At 21.4% G+C, this 16,079-nt stretch overlaps 6 protein-coding genes and 1 pseudogene across 6 annotated transcripts, besides 1 other annotated feature; 2 read left to right on the top strand and 5 right to left on the bottom strand.

Moving 5' to 3' along the window:
- Positions 1-215: 215 nt before the first annotated feature.
- Positions 216-1,158, bottom strand: PY17X_0833700 (G2 protein, putative; the record flags this gene model as incomplete). Its single annotated transcript, XM_022955801.1, has 2 exons — positions 216-820; positions 945-1,158. 2 exons carry the CDS (start codon positions 1,156-1,158, stop codon positions 216-218), a joined length of 819 nt encoding a protein of 272 aa, XP_022812030.1.
- Positions 1,159-2,799: 1,641 nt separating this feature from the next.
- PY17X_0833800 (conserved Plasmodium protein, unknown function) lies at positions 2,800-3,834 on the bottom strand (the record flags this gene model as incomplete). Its single annotated transcript, XM_720635.2, has 1 exon — positions 2,800-3,834. The coding sequence occupies one exon, from the start codon at positions 3,832-3,834 to the stop codon at positions 2,800-2,802; it is 1,035 nt and encodes a 344-aa protein (XP_725728.2).
- Positions 3,835-4,465: 631 nt separating this feature from the next.
- Positions 4,466-4,762, bottom strand: PY17X_0833900 (conserved Plasmodium protein, unknown function; the record flags this gene model as incomplete). Its single annotated transcript, XM_022955802.1, has 1 exon — positions 4,466-4,762. One exon carries the CDS (start codon positions 4,760-4,762, stop codon positions 4,466-4,468), a length of 297 nt encoding a protein of 98 aa, XP_022812031.1.
- A 797-nt stretch (positions 4,763-5,559) lies between these two features.
- On the top strand, positions 5,560-6,564 carry PY17X_0834000 (conserved Plasmodium protein, unknown function; the record flags this gene model as incomplete). Its single annotated transcript, XM_719455.1, has 5 exons — positions 5,560-5,758; positions 5,918-5,969; positions 6,093-6,170; positions 6,261-6,372; positions 6,505-6,564. The coding sequence occupies 5 exons, from the start codon at positions 5,560-5,562 to the stop codon at positions 6,562-6,564; spliced, it is 501 nt and encodes a 166-aa protein (XP_724548.1).
- Positions 6,565-7,149: 585 nt separating this feature from the next.
- On the top strand, positions 7,150-8,722 carry PY17X_0834100 (annotated as a pseudogene).
- Positions 7,150-8,722: a sequence feature (procollagen lysine 5-dioxygenase, pseudogene).
- A 97-nt stretch (positions 8,723-8,819) lies between these two features.
- PY17X_0834200 (heptatricopeptide repeat-containing protein, putative) lies at positions 8,820-12,125 on the bottom strand (the record flags this gene model as incomplete). Its single annotated transcript, XM_719457.2, has 1 exon — positions 8,820-12,125. The coding sequence occupies one exon, from the start codon at positions 12,123-12,125 to the stop codon at positions 8,820-8,822; it is 3,306 nt and encodes a 1,101-aa protein (XP_724550.2).
- Positions 12,126-12,730: 605 nt separating this feature from the next.
- Positions 12,731-15,574, bottom strand: PY17X_0834300 (leucine-rich repeat protein; the record flags this gene model as incomplete). Its single annotated transcript, XM_022955804.1, has 5 exons — positions 12,731-12,962; positions 13,312-13,834; positions 13,979-14,154; positions 14,303-14,939; positions 15,235-15,574. The coding sequence occupies 5 exons, from the start codon at positions 15,572-15,574 to the stop codon at positions 12,731-12,733; spliced, it is 1,908 nt and encodes a 635-aa protein (XP_022812033.1).
- Between the last annotated feature and the right edge of the window lie 505 nt (positions 15,575-16,079).

Below are 16,079 nucleotides of genomic sequence, written 5' to 3' on the forward strand. Positions count from 1 at the left end.
TATACAAAAAGTGTAACAAAAATAAAAGGGTTAATAAACCATGAATCATATGGTGAATAAAATATATAATAACAAATATTATACATATGTGTATAAATTGATTCTTTTGTAATTTCATTAGTAGAAATATGTCCGATTTTGTGAATATATTATATTTATATTCAGTGCTCTTAAAATATATGCATATTATAGAGTATCATATGAAAGACATCACATTATATACATAATGAATATTCTTTTTTTTGCCTAGGCTCTTTATATCTTCGATGTGGTGTAACAGCTCCTGCAGATGTGCAAGCACCACATGGTGCTGATGAAGCTGGGTAAACAAAACATTTTGAACTGTCTTGTTTTTTATTAGTTGCTGCTTCTTTTATTTTTTCAATATAATTTTGAGCTATTAAAAGTTCATTATTTTTATTTGCTACTTGATTTGCCTTTTCTCTTTTTTTCGCTTCAAATTGTCGTAATACCTCTTGTTGTACTTCATATGCATTTTCTATGCACTCATTCCATTCATCTAATTTTTTATTATTTTGAAGGAGTTGCTGTTCTTTTATAGAATGGTTAAACAAAATATTTTTTTCATATTCATACATTGCTTCTTCTAAGGCTTTACCTTGTTCTTCTTGTGATGATTTCATTTTTTCCATCCACTTAGATTGATCTTCTATATATGTATCGGATATTTTTTTTAAAAACACTAAGACTAAATTTTTCATTTCATCAAGTGTAAGCATGCAACTTCCACAACATTGTAGTTTGTATGATAGCTTCTTACATTTTAAATAACTCTCAACATGTTTCAAATCTAGTTTACCTGATTTAATAAAACATTATGTAAATTTTGTTTATGAAGGTGTGGAAAATAAAGCAAATAAGTTTTTATATATACCAAGTTGATATAATGAAATATTTTTAATTTTATAAAAAAAAAAACTTACCTTCTTCATTAACAAATCTGCAAACATATTCCATAAAACCACATTGCATCAAAAAATGTCGTAAGATCATTTCGACAGTTGCATATGGTAATTTCCCATCCTTGGAAATATCATGACATGCAAAAACCATGTCTAATTGTTGCTCAAGCCCAGGATAATTAGCATAAATATTTTGCTTTTCAATTTCTTCAGATTTTGATATATTTTGTCCCATTGTGTCAAATTATGAAGAATATAAAAATAATTTAAATGTGTTACTACAAATAGGAAAAATAAATATACAGATATATACAAATGTATGAAATTAAAAAAGGAAGGTATTTATATGCATGTAATATATAAAACAACATATGCACTTTTTTGATTTACAATATTTTATGATGAATTTCATAAATAATATTTTTTTATTTTTAAAATAAATAAATAAAAATATACATTAATTGTATATTCCTTTTTTTACATTTATCTTAATGCTAAGAAATTATTTAAAGACAAACAAATTATATGGGATACAATAAAAATATTTTTTAAAAGAATAAGAATAAAAAAAATGTTCTATTAATTAATAAATTGTATTTCTTAAAACGAGAGCATGTTTATTGTTTTATTTTTATATTTGTTTATAAAAAAAAATATATTTATGCATATATATATTTTTTTATACGTCACATTTTTATTCAAAATATAGACTTTTGATCAATCTATATAAAAAATGTTATTTAATTTAGCAAGCTTCCTTAAAATTATAGTACCTAGCACTTAATAGCATTAAAAAAATATTGCTAAGTCATAAAATCTAGCCAAAAATGGGAATGTTAATAAAATATTTTAGAAATTTTACCTATATTGTGAATAATAAAAATGACCGTTCATATATTTAAATATAATTTCGTATATTATGTAAATAAAAAAAAAACAATGTGTGCAATTATATCAATGAAATATTAAAATTATTAGAATATATCTCTAATAAAAATTCAGCATATTCCAATTTGGCTACTTTTTTTTTTTTTTTTTGGTACTTACTATTATTTACCCTATTTTTTTATGCACTATTCATACATATTTGCGTTTCATTTAATATATGAAATTAAAAAATATGACTTAAGGATATTATATAAAATGTGTGTAATATTTGTCTTTTTTATATTTTATTTATATAACGAAAAAAGGGGATAATTTGTGGTATATTTTTACAATTATAATGATATAGAATTAAAAAGGAATAAGGTCATGTACTAGAAGAAGAAAATGTGCATTATATTTTTAAGAGTCAATTTTCCAAACAAAAAGAAATTCTATAAGCTGATAATAATACTATGATTTGGTTTATTTTTATGTGCTTCCATTCTACCCCCTTTTAATTGCAAAAACAAATTATTGGCGCATTTTTAGACAATGTTGTTGTAAAGGTGATATAGTTTCTTAAGAATGTAAGAACTTGAAAATGAATAGATAAAAATTAAAATAAAAATTAAAATTAATATTAAAATTAATATTAATATATTTGTGCCTGCTTATAATAATATAAGATGGCACATTTATTTTTTTTTTTATCACGAGTTTTCTCATTTTTATAGTCATTTATTACTTAAAAAAATTGTATGTATAGTTTCTTTTTTAAAATATAAAAATATAAAAAAATAATAATATACATAATTTAAATATCTCATATATGCATATTGCATATGTGTGAGGGAGAAATAAGTAAAAAGAGGAAGCGTTAAATAAATATAAAAAAATATAATGCAATTTCTGTATGCAGAGATACATATAGGAAAATAAAAGATAGGGAATGACGCTGCATTCTAATATTTGTTTAATTTATGATTTTTTAAATATATCTCCCCATTTTTTATGGGTCTCTCTTCTGATCATCCATATTTTTATTAACGTAAATAGTATAAGTTTCGCTACAAGGAGTATGAGGGTATATTTCCTCTAAGTCTGAAAACCATTTTTTGGTTATACATACAGATGGAAAATCAATATCTTTATTTAAAAGAGATAATATTGCAAAATTAAACGAATCTGCGGTTTTGAAATAGTCATAAAGGATATAATAATTAATATTAAAAAAATGCATAGTTATACTCTTATCATATAGTAGCTTACATTCATAAGGATTTAAATAATCAAATTGATATGTAAATATTAAATTCGAATTTAAAGCGCTTATTGTAAAAATAATTTTTTTTAAAATATTAACATTTGTATTTATATTTGGATAAACGATAATATTTTTTATTCCACACTTGTTTGTAATGGTATGAACATGGTCCGTAATATTTATGTCTATATCAAATATTGAAACATATTCTTTAATAGATTCATTTGTGATATGAAATTCTTCGAATTTTTTTTGAATTTCATGTTGATTTATATGTGCATTTGGTAAAAATATTAATATAAATATTTTTTTTTTTAATAAAAGTTTTAAAAGTGGTAATACTTCAAAAATGGAATTAGAAAATATAGCTATATATTCTAATTTATTTCTGATATTTATAGAATTTAAACATAAATGTGATTCGTATAATGATCGTAATATACCACATAATAAATGATCATTATTTAAATCGTTAGATGGATATTCTACAATGGTATGATATGGTACTATAATTATATCCTTATTAATTTTGGTGTTAATTGTAAATATGCCTATTATATTTTTCCCTTTTATTATATCCGTAGAATTTCCTTCAACCTTTACTATTTTCCCAATAAATATATTTCCAATCAACTTATTTATATCATGTTCATCTTTTTTATTTTCCACTATTTCTGCATTTTCATAGTTGATTTCTTCTGTCGATTTTGCAACAAAGTTAGACGAACAGAAGGAAATGCATTTTACTTGAACATGGATATCCAAATATTTGAAATTCATAATTCCAAAATCAAAGTAAATAATAAATTAAAAAAAAAAAAAAAAAAAGTATATAAACAAACAGTTGTGGTGATATTTAATTCCGCAACAATAACGTGTTATAATACGTTTGCTGTAGTGCTTTATATAAATGCACACAAAAAAATGAAAATATAAAACACAAATATATATGCTTTTTAATTAAAAGGAAAGTTATATATATTCCTTTCCTACTTTCAAAATGCGTATTTTTCAACAAATATAACCTAAAATAATAAAATTATGATGAATAAAAAGGAAACATAATTTGATAAAATTATTAAAAATGAGTAAGTGTGTTAAAAATAATAGCCACAATAAGAATTATTTTTTTTTTTCGCTTCATTATAATAAACTTTTCAAATAAATACATAAAATAAAAATATGTTTAATGTCTTAGCTAAAAAATGGGAAAAAAAAAAAAATTTTAATATACTTAGTTGTATCAAATAAGGTTATAAGAATAATGTGTGTAAGAGGGTAAAAAAAAATAAAATAAAAATAATAATAATAATAACAACAATAACAATAGTAGTAATAATTTAGGCCTTTGTTACATATTTTCTCAAAATGTTTAGTGAATTATATATAAGCCTTTAATTTTAATTATTATTTATTCTCTTTTAATCGGAATATTTTCATAATCATTACAATCATAATCTGTTAATATTTTTAATAATTTATTTTTTTCTTCCAATAATTTATTTTCCCTTATATTTATATTCTGTTCTCTACTATTTTTAATTTTATATTGCAAATCTATTAAAAATGTCCCAATGCTTATAGTAAAAGACATTAATAAAACCAAGGGAGCACCACATGAAAATAATTTATATCTTCTATCAATAACCCCTAATCTGTATTTTGTTCTTATATATTTATTTGTAATATAATTTATTATTTTTTTCATTTTACTATAACCAGAATGTATACACACACTTGTGTAACTATGTATATAATATTGAAGATGATTTATAGTTATATAAATATACCCATACGTTTTTAATTATAAACATAATTTATGCGTAAAGTTACAAAATATGTAAAGAAAAACTATTAGTTATATTTTATGCATACCCAACTAACTAGTAATATATATTGATATAAAGCAACGAAATTAAAAAAAAATAAAAAAAAAAATAAAAATAAAAAAAAAAAAAATATATAATATAGCACATTTTTGTTCACTTAATATTTTGGTCATTTTTGAATTTTATATATTTAAACATATTTTTTATGATATGGGATTATCACAAATTTTGCTTTTATTAAATTATTTTAGTAATTAAATTTGTTTATAAAAAAAATAATTACATAATATTATGGGGATGGAGAAATGAAATCCATACTACTAGTTATTTTTTCTTAAAATATGTTATTTGAATTTAGGAACAATATTATATATATATTTTTTTTTTAACAATTTCTTTCCCAATGTTGCAAAGGAATACTTTTACCGTTTCTGGATACTTTTTTTTGTCGGTTTATTTTTTTATGTTCTAAATTAATATGTGTAATAAATAAATAAATATGATCATATAATATAATTATACATTGGATTTAATGTATATTTTTTACTTAATTATCAATACAATTGAAAGCTTTTAACATTTTAAAAATTATTATTTATATATTAATTAAAATTAAAAAAAAAAAATTATTATTATATTAAAATATGTATACTAAAATTATTTGATTAATTTTTTTATGATTAAAATGAAAATTATAAAATTAGTTTTTATGTTAATCCCCTTTATATATTATTGGGGGGGCTCATATGCATATATCACTAATAAAGGAAATGTAGGTAGTATCATGAATTATAATTATAAAAATGCGTTTAATGAGAAAAAAGAATTATTGAATAAATTTATCAAAAAGGCAAAACGTCAATATTTGAATTCAAGTAATGAAAAAAAAAAAAAAAAAATATATATATATATATTATAACAATTTACACATGTATATATAACTCTGATTGTGTATTATAATAAAAACAAGACAATTATTAATGTGTTTATTCCTCTTTCGTAAATATATGTGAATATATACTTCGTTTTGATAGATATCAATATATCGAACATTGGCCCAGGATTCAAAAAGATTTTTGACTCAAAGTATGAATTAAAGATAAAAAACAAAAGATTATGATTGGAATGGTTAAATATGTTTGCATATAAACATTATTCTATTTTATTTTATTTTATATTTTATATTTTTTATTTTGGGCTTTATCGTAGCTTTTTATTTGGTTCCAGTTGGAAATCTCATAAAGATTTAATTATAAGAAAACTTAAGGGTTTGCGAACGACCAAAAGGTAAAGATATATAGTAATTTTACAAAATTTTGTATTATACAAATGTGCATATAAAAAATTGTTGATTTTTTTTATATATTTATTTTATAGTAATAATACTGTGAAAAATGTTGCAATTATTGTGGCATCATGTATAACAGTAATAACTGTAATGCAATCCATGATCATGCTAAGGAACTTTTTTCATAATCAATACAAAGACGTAAGAAAAAAAAAAAAAAAAACAAAAAAAAAGCAAAAAAAAAATAACAAAAAAATAACAAAACTAACTAACAAAAGTAGAGTGCTAACTAGTTTGTGTCATGTATTTATTTTTATATACACTTTTTTATAGATAAGTAAACAAGAAGAAATGTTATTAGGAAGATCTGAAAGTCCGCACATCGAAATTTAAGGATATATATATATATGAATGTTGTTAGATATATGTAACACAAAAATATGTGATTGTATATGTTTAGTTTGCATTCTATATATAATTTGTTTTTTTTTTCCGTTTCGATTTTTTGTCTTTTTTTCGTATTTTATATAAAACGCAATTAAAAAAAATAAACGAATTTTAGGTGTATATACAACTCTTGGTAAATTTTGAATTAAAGGTTTTCTAATATTTATTTCTCAATTTTATGATATAAATAAGAATAATGAATTACCAAACTAATTTATAATTATATCTAATTAGTTATTATTTTGTCAATTGTTATTTTACTTTGTTTTATATTTTGTTGAAAACTGGCAAGAATAAAGGATGTAACTAACTTGTCTGATCATTTTGAAAAATAAATTATTTGTTAACAGTTGTATATAAAAATATTGCTTAAATATATTGTGTCCAAAATAAAGCCAACACTCTCGACACTCTCGACACTCTCGACACTCTCAACATTTTTAAGCTGAAAAGTTGGAAAAATTGAGAAAATTGGGAAAGCTGAAAATCTATTTTAAATACCATCACATTTCTACACCAGCCCATCTCGTAATGGCTAAGTGCAAACAAGCCCAAATAAATCTGACCGAAATCCAAAGCAGAATAAAAAATATAAAATTACATGTATTAACATTTGCTACACATGAACAAGGATATTTCAAAACGTTACAAGAAAGTTGTAAGAAATTAAATATAAATTTAGTAGTATTAGGAATGGGTAATAAATGGGGAAGGGTTTATAAGTAAACTAATATATGTAAAAGAATATCTTAAAAAATGTAATGATAAAGATATAATATTGTTTGTGGATGGATTTGATACAATATTTATTCAGCCATCAAATGTTATAATAGAAAGATATTAAATTATGATAACTTATTTGTATGTACAAGTAAAAGTACATATTCTTCTAATATATTTTTATTACGATTTATAGAAAATATACATTTAATTTTTCATGATAGTATATTTAAATGTAATTATAAAACAAAATGGGATTCTAATCATATTAAAGATAAATATAGTGAATTTATTTATTTTTATAAAAATTTAAATTTATTAAATTATGGGGGGTGGATAAGTAATGTATTTTTGGCTAAAAAAATTTTTAAATATATACCTTCCTTTATTGAAAATGATCAAATATTTTTAACCAATTTATATTTGGATTGTGAATATTTGGCTAATTTTCCTAAAAAGGGCACAGGTGGCGATAAAGACGGTAGCGATGGAAATGGTAGCAATAAAAATGGTAGTGGTCAAAATGGTGGCGATAAAAACTGTTATAGCAAAATAATACTTGATAACCATAACATAATATTTCACTTATTTCGAAAACAAAACAGTATAATGCTTTTAAACTATGATGATTGTGTGAAGTTCTTTCCATTTAAGCCACTTTTAAGGATATACTATGATGAGGAAAATGTGGAAAAAAATGTGGAAAAAAATGTAGAAAAAAATGAAAAAGAAAAATTAGCTGTATCTGCACACGCATACTCTAGGAAAGATAAATCCACCTCATATTTTATTGTAAATTTTTTTAAAAATATATGGAATAAAAATGCAGAAAAAAATGGCGATAGTGAAAATAGAAGGAATGAAAAAACTTTGAAAAAAATTCAAATGCTTAAACCAAGATACAATTTTAGATAATACATATATGGGAAATACAAATAGGAAAATATGTCAAATAGAAAAGACATTCAAATATTCAATAATTGATACAGAAACACATACATCACCATGTATACTTCATATACATTGTCTTAGAAATATAGATAATATTATATTAAATATTGGTTTGGAAAATATATATAATTATCATTGGTATAGTAATATATGGTATTTATTTTATAGTTTAAAAGGGACACTAAATTTTAATTATTTTAGTTTATTATTTTCTACAATTGTAGTTTTTTTTACTTTTTTTTTAGTTAATATAAAATATATATTAAAAATGTATATATATATGAATAAAAATATATTAACAAATTATATGCAAAAAAATGAATATTTTGATCATATTTTATTTTTTTTAAATGATATTGAAATGTCTTGTTTTGTTTCGTTTATGTTGGCTTGTTTATTTTGGGTTTTCTATGCATTGAACAAGTCTATGTAAGCAGTTCAGTGTGTCGTCATTTTCCAGCTCCTTCATTTGTGACGCCTTCATTTGTAGTGTCGTCATTTTACAGCTTTCTCATTTTTGGAGGGCTGTTTTAAATATCAATATGTATTGTCTCGATTTGATCCTTTGAGTCTTTTCCATAATTTGTGTACGTATTTACATTATCTAAAAGAATATTCCATTCTGTTTTGTTTTTTATATTAACTATTTTTATAGTATCTCTGATAAGTAACCACTGGTAGGCAGTTATTTCATTTTTCTTTTCGTTAATCACATTATATAAATTGTCAAAATAAAAATCGATACATGTTTTATCAAACAAGTTTAAATGGCTAAATGAATAAAATAAATGTATTATTGAATTTAGAGAAGTATGTAATGACATTTTGTTTTCATTGACATTGCTTGAGATATCAGAAGATTGCTCTTTTCCAAAACTAGAACAAAATTTGTCACATTTGATTCCATATTTTGTGTCATACTTGGTTCCACTACTACGGTTTGTGTTTCTTCTTTTATTCACAAACATAGAATATTCTGAATATGAAATATTATTCTTTAAAGGGGAAGGATTATTTTCGCTAGCTGGAATATTGTCTAATATTAATTCATTTAATTTTTGAACATCCATATTATTTTCTGTTTGATAATTAAAGGTAAATGTATCAACTACATTATTTTGTGATTTCACTGATGTTTCATTTTTACAATTTTTATAATTTTGATCTAAATGTGAAAGGAATGAGTTAGCTTCAAACAGTTTTAGTTTTTTTTTTAAAAATATAATTATATGATTTAAAAAATAAGAATATATTTTTTGAAAATTTACCATCTTTAATTTGATCGGTTCAGTTTTAATCAACAATTTTGTATAAAGGTTGTCTAACCGTTTTGTTGTTGTAGAAAAGTTAGTGCAGTTAATAATCTCGGAGCTATTGCCAATTTCGGTGCAATTGTCATTTTTTTTAGATAAAGGGATTATAGCGGTTGTGTAAAAAAGGTAATCAGCAAAAATGTCTACACTAATATTATTACATAAATTAGAAGAATATAAATATGCATATTTCAAAATAATTTCTTTATCAAAAATTTTCATTTCAGATAAATTTTTAATTATATAATTTAAGTTTTCAAAAAATATTTTATTATCATCCCTTTGAATATATATCCCATTATTATTTGCCAAGGAAATATTTGCCAAAGAAATATTAGTCTTGATATGTGTGTTCAGAATATATTTTAATGCATTAAATAAATATTTTAGTAATTGTTTGTCAAATATATTACTATTATTAAGTGATAAAAGTATCATGTTTATATCTATTACATTGAATGTTTTATAATTTTTTTGTAAAATATTTTTTTTAATTTTTAAAAAAGTATTGTCTAATAGTTGTAATTTTGATAAAGAATATGTAAAAAAAGATAATTCGTGATTTGTTAAATTATTAATATTTTGAAATAAGAATTTTAGAACATATTTTAAATATTCAATATATTTTTCTTTATTATAATTAAAAAAAAATAATAATTGCATAGCTTGTTTTATATTTAAATTTTGAAAATTTTTTCCTTGAAAATTTATATCAATTTTATAATAATTATTTTTTTGTAGACACCATAAAAATATACTTATATTTCTTAAATTTAAATTATTTGAATAAAATAATAATTTATCTTTAATTAATGCAAAAGTTGTGTTATTTCTTTTTTGTTTTGTCATAGACCATAATATATTTATAAGACTTTGGACAGTAAATTTGTTAATATTTTTATTAATTTCATTTTCTAAAAGTTCAAAAAAATTACAATCATCTTTATAATTTATAAGAGACAATGAATAATAAATATTAGAAATATCTTGACATGTTAATATGTCTATATATTTTCTCAAAAAATATATAATTTTTTCATAAATTTTTCCATCCCCAATATATCCAGATTTAGCTAAACTCCAAAAAATAGCACATATACTTTTTGTATTTAATTTATTTAAAATATTAAAATTTATATAACTTATAATAAAATTTAATATATTTCCAAATATTTCTTTATATTTATTTTCTTTGTGAATATTTAATTTTACTAAAATCCATAAAAGCCATGTTTTATCAACTACTCTATATATTTGTTTTTTTTCCAAAAATTTATTTATATCTAATAAGATTAATTCAAATGTATTATTGTGAATAACATTTTTTATAAAATTATTTCTTGAGGTTATATTATTCATTTCAAAATTATAAATTTTAAGTAATTGTTTTAAAATATAAAAACATACAACAATGTTTGAAAGATGTCTTTTAGTTTTATATAAATTTAGCAAATCTTCATAAAAATAATTTTTTTCAATTTCTTTTACGACTTTATGACAAAATAAGTTTTGCTGATTTTGGATATTTTTCGGATTGCTCATTTCGTCTTCGCTGTAATGTTCCTTTAACTTTGTCAGCTGTTTTGCCTCACCCTTTTCATCACCTGTTTCCTCCGTTTTTTTGTTCACATCCACATTTCCTGTTTCAAATACTATTTTATCAACATCTTTGTTATATTGGTTAGATGGGTCTGGTGAAGTTTCTTGTTCAGAATTTACAACCTCTTTTTTGTTTTCATCATGGGGCGATATTAAATCGGTTAAATCGGTTAAATCGTTTAAATTGCTTAAATCGGTTAAATCGATGGGGGTGTTCGTATTTTCACTCAACTCGTTGTTTAAGAAAAATTTAATGTCATTTATTTGATTTGTTTCGTCATTTTCGTTTTCTACAATTGATTTTTGAGGGACCCAGTCCAATTGGTCAACTTCATCTTTACTTTCCTTTAAAGTTTCAACGTTTTGGTTATTTTCAAATATTTCATTATCATCATTTCTTCCCTTCTTTTCATAAAAATTATTATAATTATGAAAAAACAAATCTTTGAGCTTTTGAATTTCTACATCTTTAATATTAAACCAATAACTTTTTCCGAATTTATTTAATATGCTTTTGGGGTATTGATTAGACTGATCTCTATTAATTACAACTAATAGTTCATATTCCTCTTTATCTGTTTTTCTGACGTCTAATATAACACCTTTACATAATTTAAATTGGCCTCGATTTATTTTTACATATCCACCTACTAATGAACTAAGATTTTTAATTTTTTCTGCATGTACAACTTTATTTCTCTTAAGTTTCCTTCCATTTTTGTGATTTAGGGCTAATCCATTATTTGATATAAAAAAATTATTTCTTAAGTTTTTATATTCATACAATTTTTTATTAGCATCATAATGAGAAAGAGCTATTTTATTACTAATTAAATATTTATCGATATGTTTCGTATAAATAAAGTTGTTTATTATGGTAAAAATCAAAACTAAATAAATTTTTGAATAGCTTATAACGTTCATATCATATGGAAGGTGTCAGGAGTGTATTTCTCGTTTTGATAAAGTCTAAAATATTATATGTTTATATTTTACATATATGTAAGTATAACATTTATTCCACATTTTTTGTACCCTTTCCATATATGTGATTTGCATATTTATTTAATAGCTATATTACCATTTTGTTATAGTTCTTTTTTTTTTGGAGATATATTTTTTTAGAAATTTATCCTTTTTCCGTCATTTTATGTATTATATAAGCGAAACACACTTTTCTTAATTATTTTTTTAACTAAAAATTATTTTTTTTTTTTTAAGAGTTCCCTTTGAAGGGATATAGCTAGTTGGTGGGAAAGAAAAATAAAAAAAAAAATAAAAATAATAAATTTTTTTCAAATTAAAAAAAAAATAATAAAATGAAATAAATATAATATAATATTTGTGGAATAATAAAAATATAAACTGACAAAAATATTTCGAATATTTCAAGGTGTAGCATTATGGGATTTTTACATGTGTTACATCATTTATCCAAATATTCATATAGTACATATATTATATATTTTGAGTAGATAGCCAAAATATAAAAAAAAAAAAAAAAAGTTCGCATATATACCTAGTCCCTTTTATTCAGGGTGTAATATGCATAAGTAGGAATAAAACAAGTTATTAAAATTGTCAATAATTTCACCTATTTCTAATATTCTTTCTCTGGACTTTAAAAAAATATATTTTTTTTTTTCCTCTATCAAAAAGTTACCTAATTTATTGTAGTTACTCGAAATATAATCCTCGAGGTTGTTCAAGATATTTGATCGTTTCCCTTTATAAGAATAATATTCGTTTATTTCATCGTCACTAAGAAATTATCAAATAATAATAAAGGGTCATATCTTTTATATTTTGTAGAAAATGTTATTTTACAATACTTATACAATTTTCTTATATTTTATATGAACAACAACTAATATGTGTTGTAAGCAAATATTTTATTCGCATTTATTTATATTTGTGTAATTATTACAATACATAGACTAAGTATTCCTCTCGTACATAAATGGTACATTATTTATATGTATTTTTTTTTTTTTTTTTTAATATTTTCTTATGAAACAACACAACGAATAAATCGATCAAATGAAAATTCTCTGTCTCATTTTAATTCAGAATTTTATAAAAAAAATAAATAATTGCACACATAAATTACCTCAAAACAATAAAAGGATGCTCATTATTTTTAACTTCTGAAAAGAAATTAATAATTTTTGAATTAAAAATATCATCTAATTCTTCTAAGTTTTTAAAATGATCAGAAATGCTATCATTTATATCTTTTATAATTTTTGAAATGTCTAATTTAAAATTTTCAATGAAATTATTAAGAGAAACAACATTCATTAATTCTTCACTAATTAATTTGTCTTTTAATAAATAATTTTCTTCGATATTTTTTTCTAAATAACTTTTGATAATATTATATTTTTCATGATCTATAAATATATAATTTCCTTTTTTTGAATTATTGTTTTGTTCATAATTTTCTTCGTATTCCCTTTTGTTAGCGCTAGTAGACATTTCCAATATAGAATTGTTCATAACATTGCAATGAAATGTTTTTGAAATATTTTGAAGTTTTATTACTAACTCATCACTTAATGTTGTATTTTCATTTAATTGAACTTTATTTTTATAAAAATCTGGACATTTCATTAGTTCAATATTATTAATACCTATAAATGAAAATTGAAAAAAAAAAATGTATACATACAAATTTTATTAAGTATTGGATTTCATGGCTATTTACTATTAAAATAGTTTCTTATAAGTTTTCGCTATTTTTCTTAAATATGTTTAACATTGCATATAAGTGAAACCTTTAGGAATGTTAAGATAACTTAGAATAGTGGATATAACTTTTTTCGACCTTTTTCTTAATTCTGTATATTTTTGAGCATGTCTATTAATATTTTCTGATATAAAATTTTCAATGTTTTTTTCAAAAGAGTTCGACGATTTCTTTCGCTCTTCATTTAAGTGCAGTATTTTATTTCTGTACAATGTGGGAATATATAAATATATGAGAAAGCATAGTGTATATTTATAGGTATATTATTTTTTATTATATAGAGTGGATACATATAGTAGTGTTGAAATAAAATATACTTGTTTATATATACACACAGATATTTTTGACATACATAATTTTAAGATTGATATTTTGAATATCTCTTAAAAAATTATCCTTAATTTGTAAATAGTTTTTTATTTTTCGAAAAACGGAAGGCTCTTCTTTTTGATCAAACAATGTAGTAGGAAGAGAAACTATTCCACATAAGTAAGCTTCTGAAATATTTTTGTTATATTGTTCAGTATCATTAGTTATATTGTTTGAATCGAATATACAGATTTGATCACAAGGAGGGGATAATTTATTTATTTTATCTTGGGTAGATAATGTTTTATTGTTAAAATATTTAATATTTTTAAAACTAAAAAAAATATGTTCTTCTATATTTTTTATATTACTTATAGGATTATCAGTTAAATTTAGAATTTTCAAATTTTTTAAATATTTTAAATGCATTATATCGTCTATATTTTCTATATAATTTTTACTTAGTATTAATATTTTTAATTTTTTATTATTATTCAAATTTTCGATTTTTTTAATTTTATTATTATGTAAATTTAATTCTGATAAGTTTATTAATTTGTCTAAATTTTTTATTTCTTTAATGTTATTATTTGAGCAACTTAGCATTTTTAAATTTTCCAACTCTTCCAAATTTTCAAGTTCTTCTATTAAGTTACTATCCAGGTGTAATTCTTCAAGATCTATTTGTATAGGAGAGTAAAATTTATAGGCAATAGTGTGTGTGTGTAATATATATAGTATAAAATTGGTGAGTAGCATATCATGTACAGAACATGGTAAATTTATAGACAATAAGTTGGTATACTTTTGAAAATTTGAATATTTTTAATAAATAATACATAAAAAATTGCATAGAAGATTACATAAGAAATTACATAGAAGATTACATAAGAAATTACATAGAAGATTACATAAGAAATTACATAAGAAATTACATAAGAAATTACATAGAAGATTACAATTTTATGTTCATACTTTTAAAAAGGTTAATGTTTTGTATTATTATTATATTTTTATTTTCCAGGAACAATATTTTTGTACAATTAAATATGTCAATGATATTATTTTTTTTGATCTCATCCTTTTTATTTTGAATTCCTTCTAACAACATTTTTTCATTTATTACATTTGTTCGAATTTTTATATATTCATTTTTAGGTATAATTTCATCAAACAAATCTTCATTCAAATATTTTTCATTATCTTTTATGTTTTCATCTTTATCATAAGATTGGTCATTTTGAGAACTATTGCATAAATTTATATTATCTTCTCCATTTTTTTCACTTTTTTTATTATCACTTTCATAACTCATTTTTATTTTTATTTTTAAATATTTTCCAGCATTTTTAACAAAAACGATTTTTTATGTTTTCCAAAATGTCCATACAAAAGTTATAGAAAAAGAGAGAGAGAAAAAAAAAAAAAAAAATTATGACATATATATTTGTTTCTCTTTTGAGGGAAGTAAATTTATTTATTCCCTAACAAATCGTAAAATTATATTCGAATTATTATATTTTGGGCGCTTATTTTTTACATAACAATGTTAGACAATGTGTACTGGAATGTTTGCGCAAAAGAGAAAATGAATAAAATAGTAAAATAATAAATAAATGAATAGATAAATGAATGAATAAATGGATGGGGAGACAATTGAGCTGAAGCTTTGCGAAATTAAGAAAAAAAGATATATATAAATAAAATATGTATGTAAATAAAATATGTATATAAACAAAATATGTATATAAACAAAATATGTATATATATATATTTATTTATTGACTAAATCGAGCTGAATGAAGCATTGGCAAAATAAT

Source organism: Plasmodium yoelii (genome assembly GCF_900002385.2).
Source record: "Plasmodium yoelii strain 17X genome assembly, chromosome: 8".
NCBI lineage: Eukaryota > Apicomplexa > Aconoidasida > Haemosporida > Plasmodiidae > Plasmodium > Plasmodium yoelii.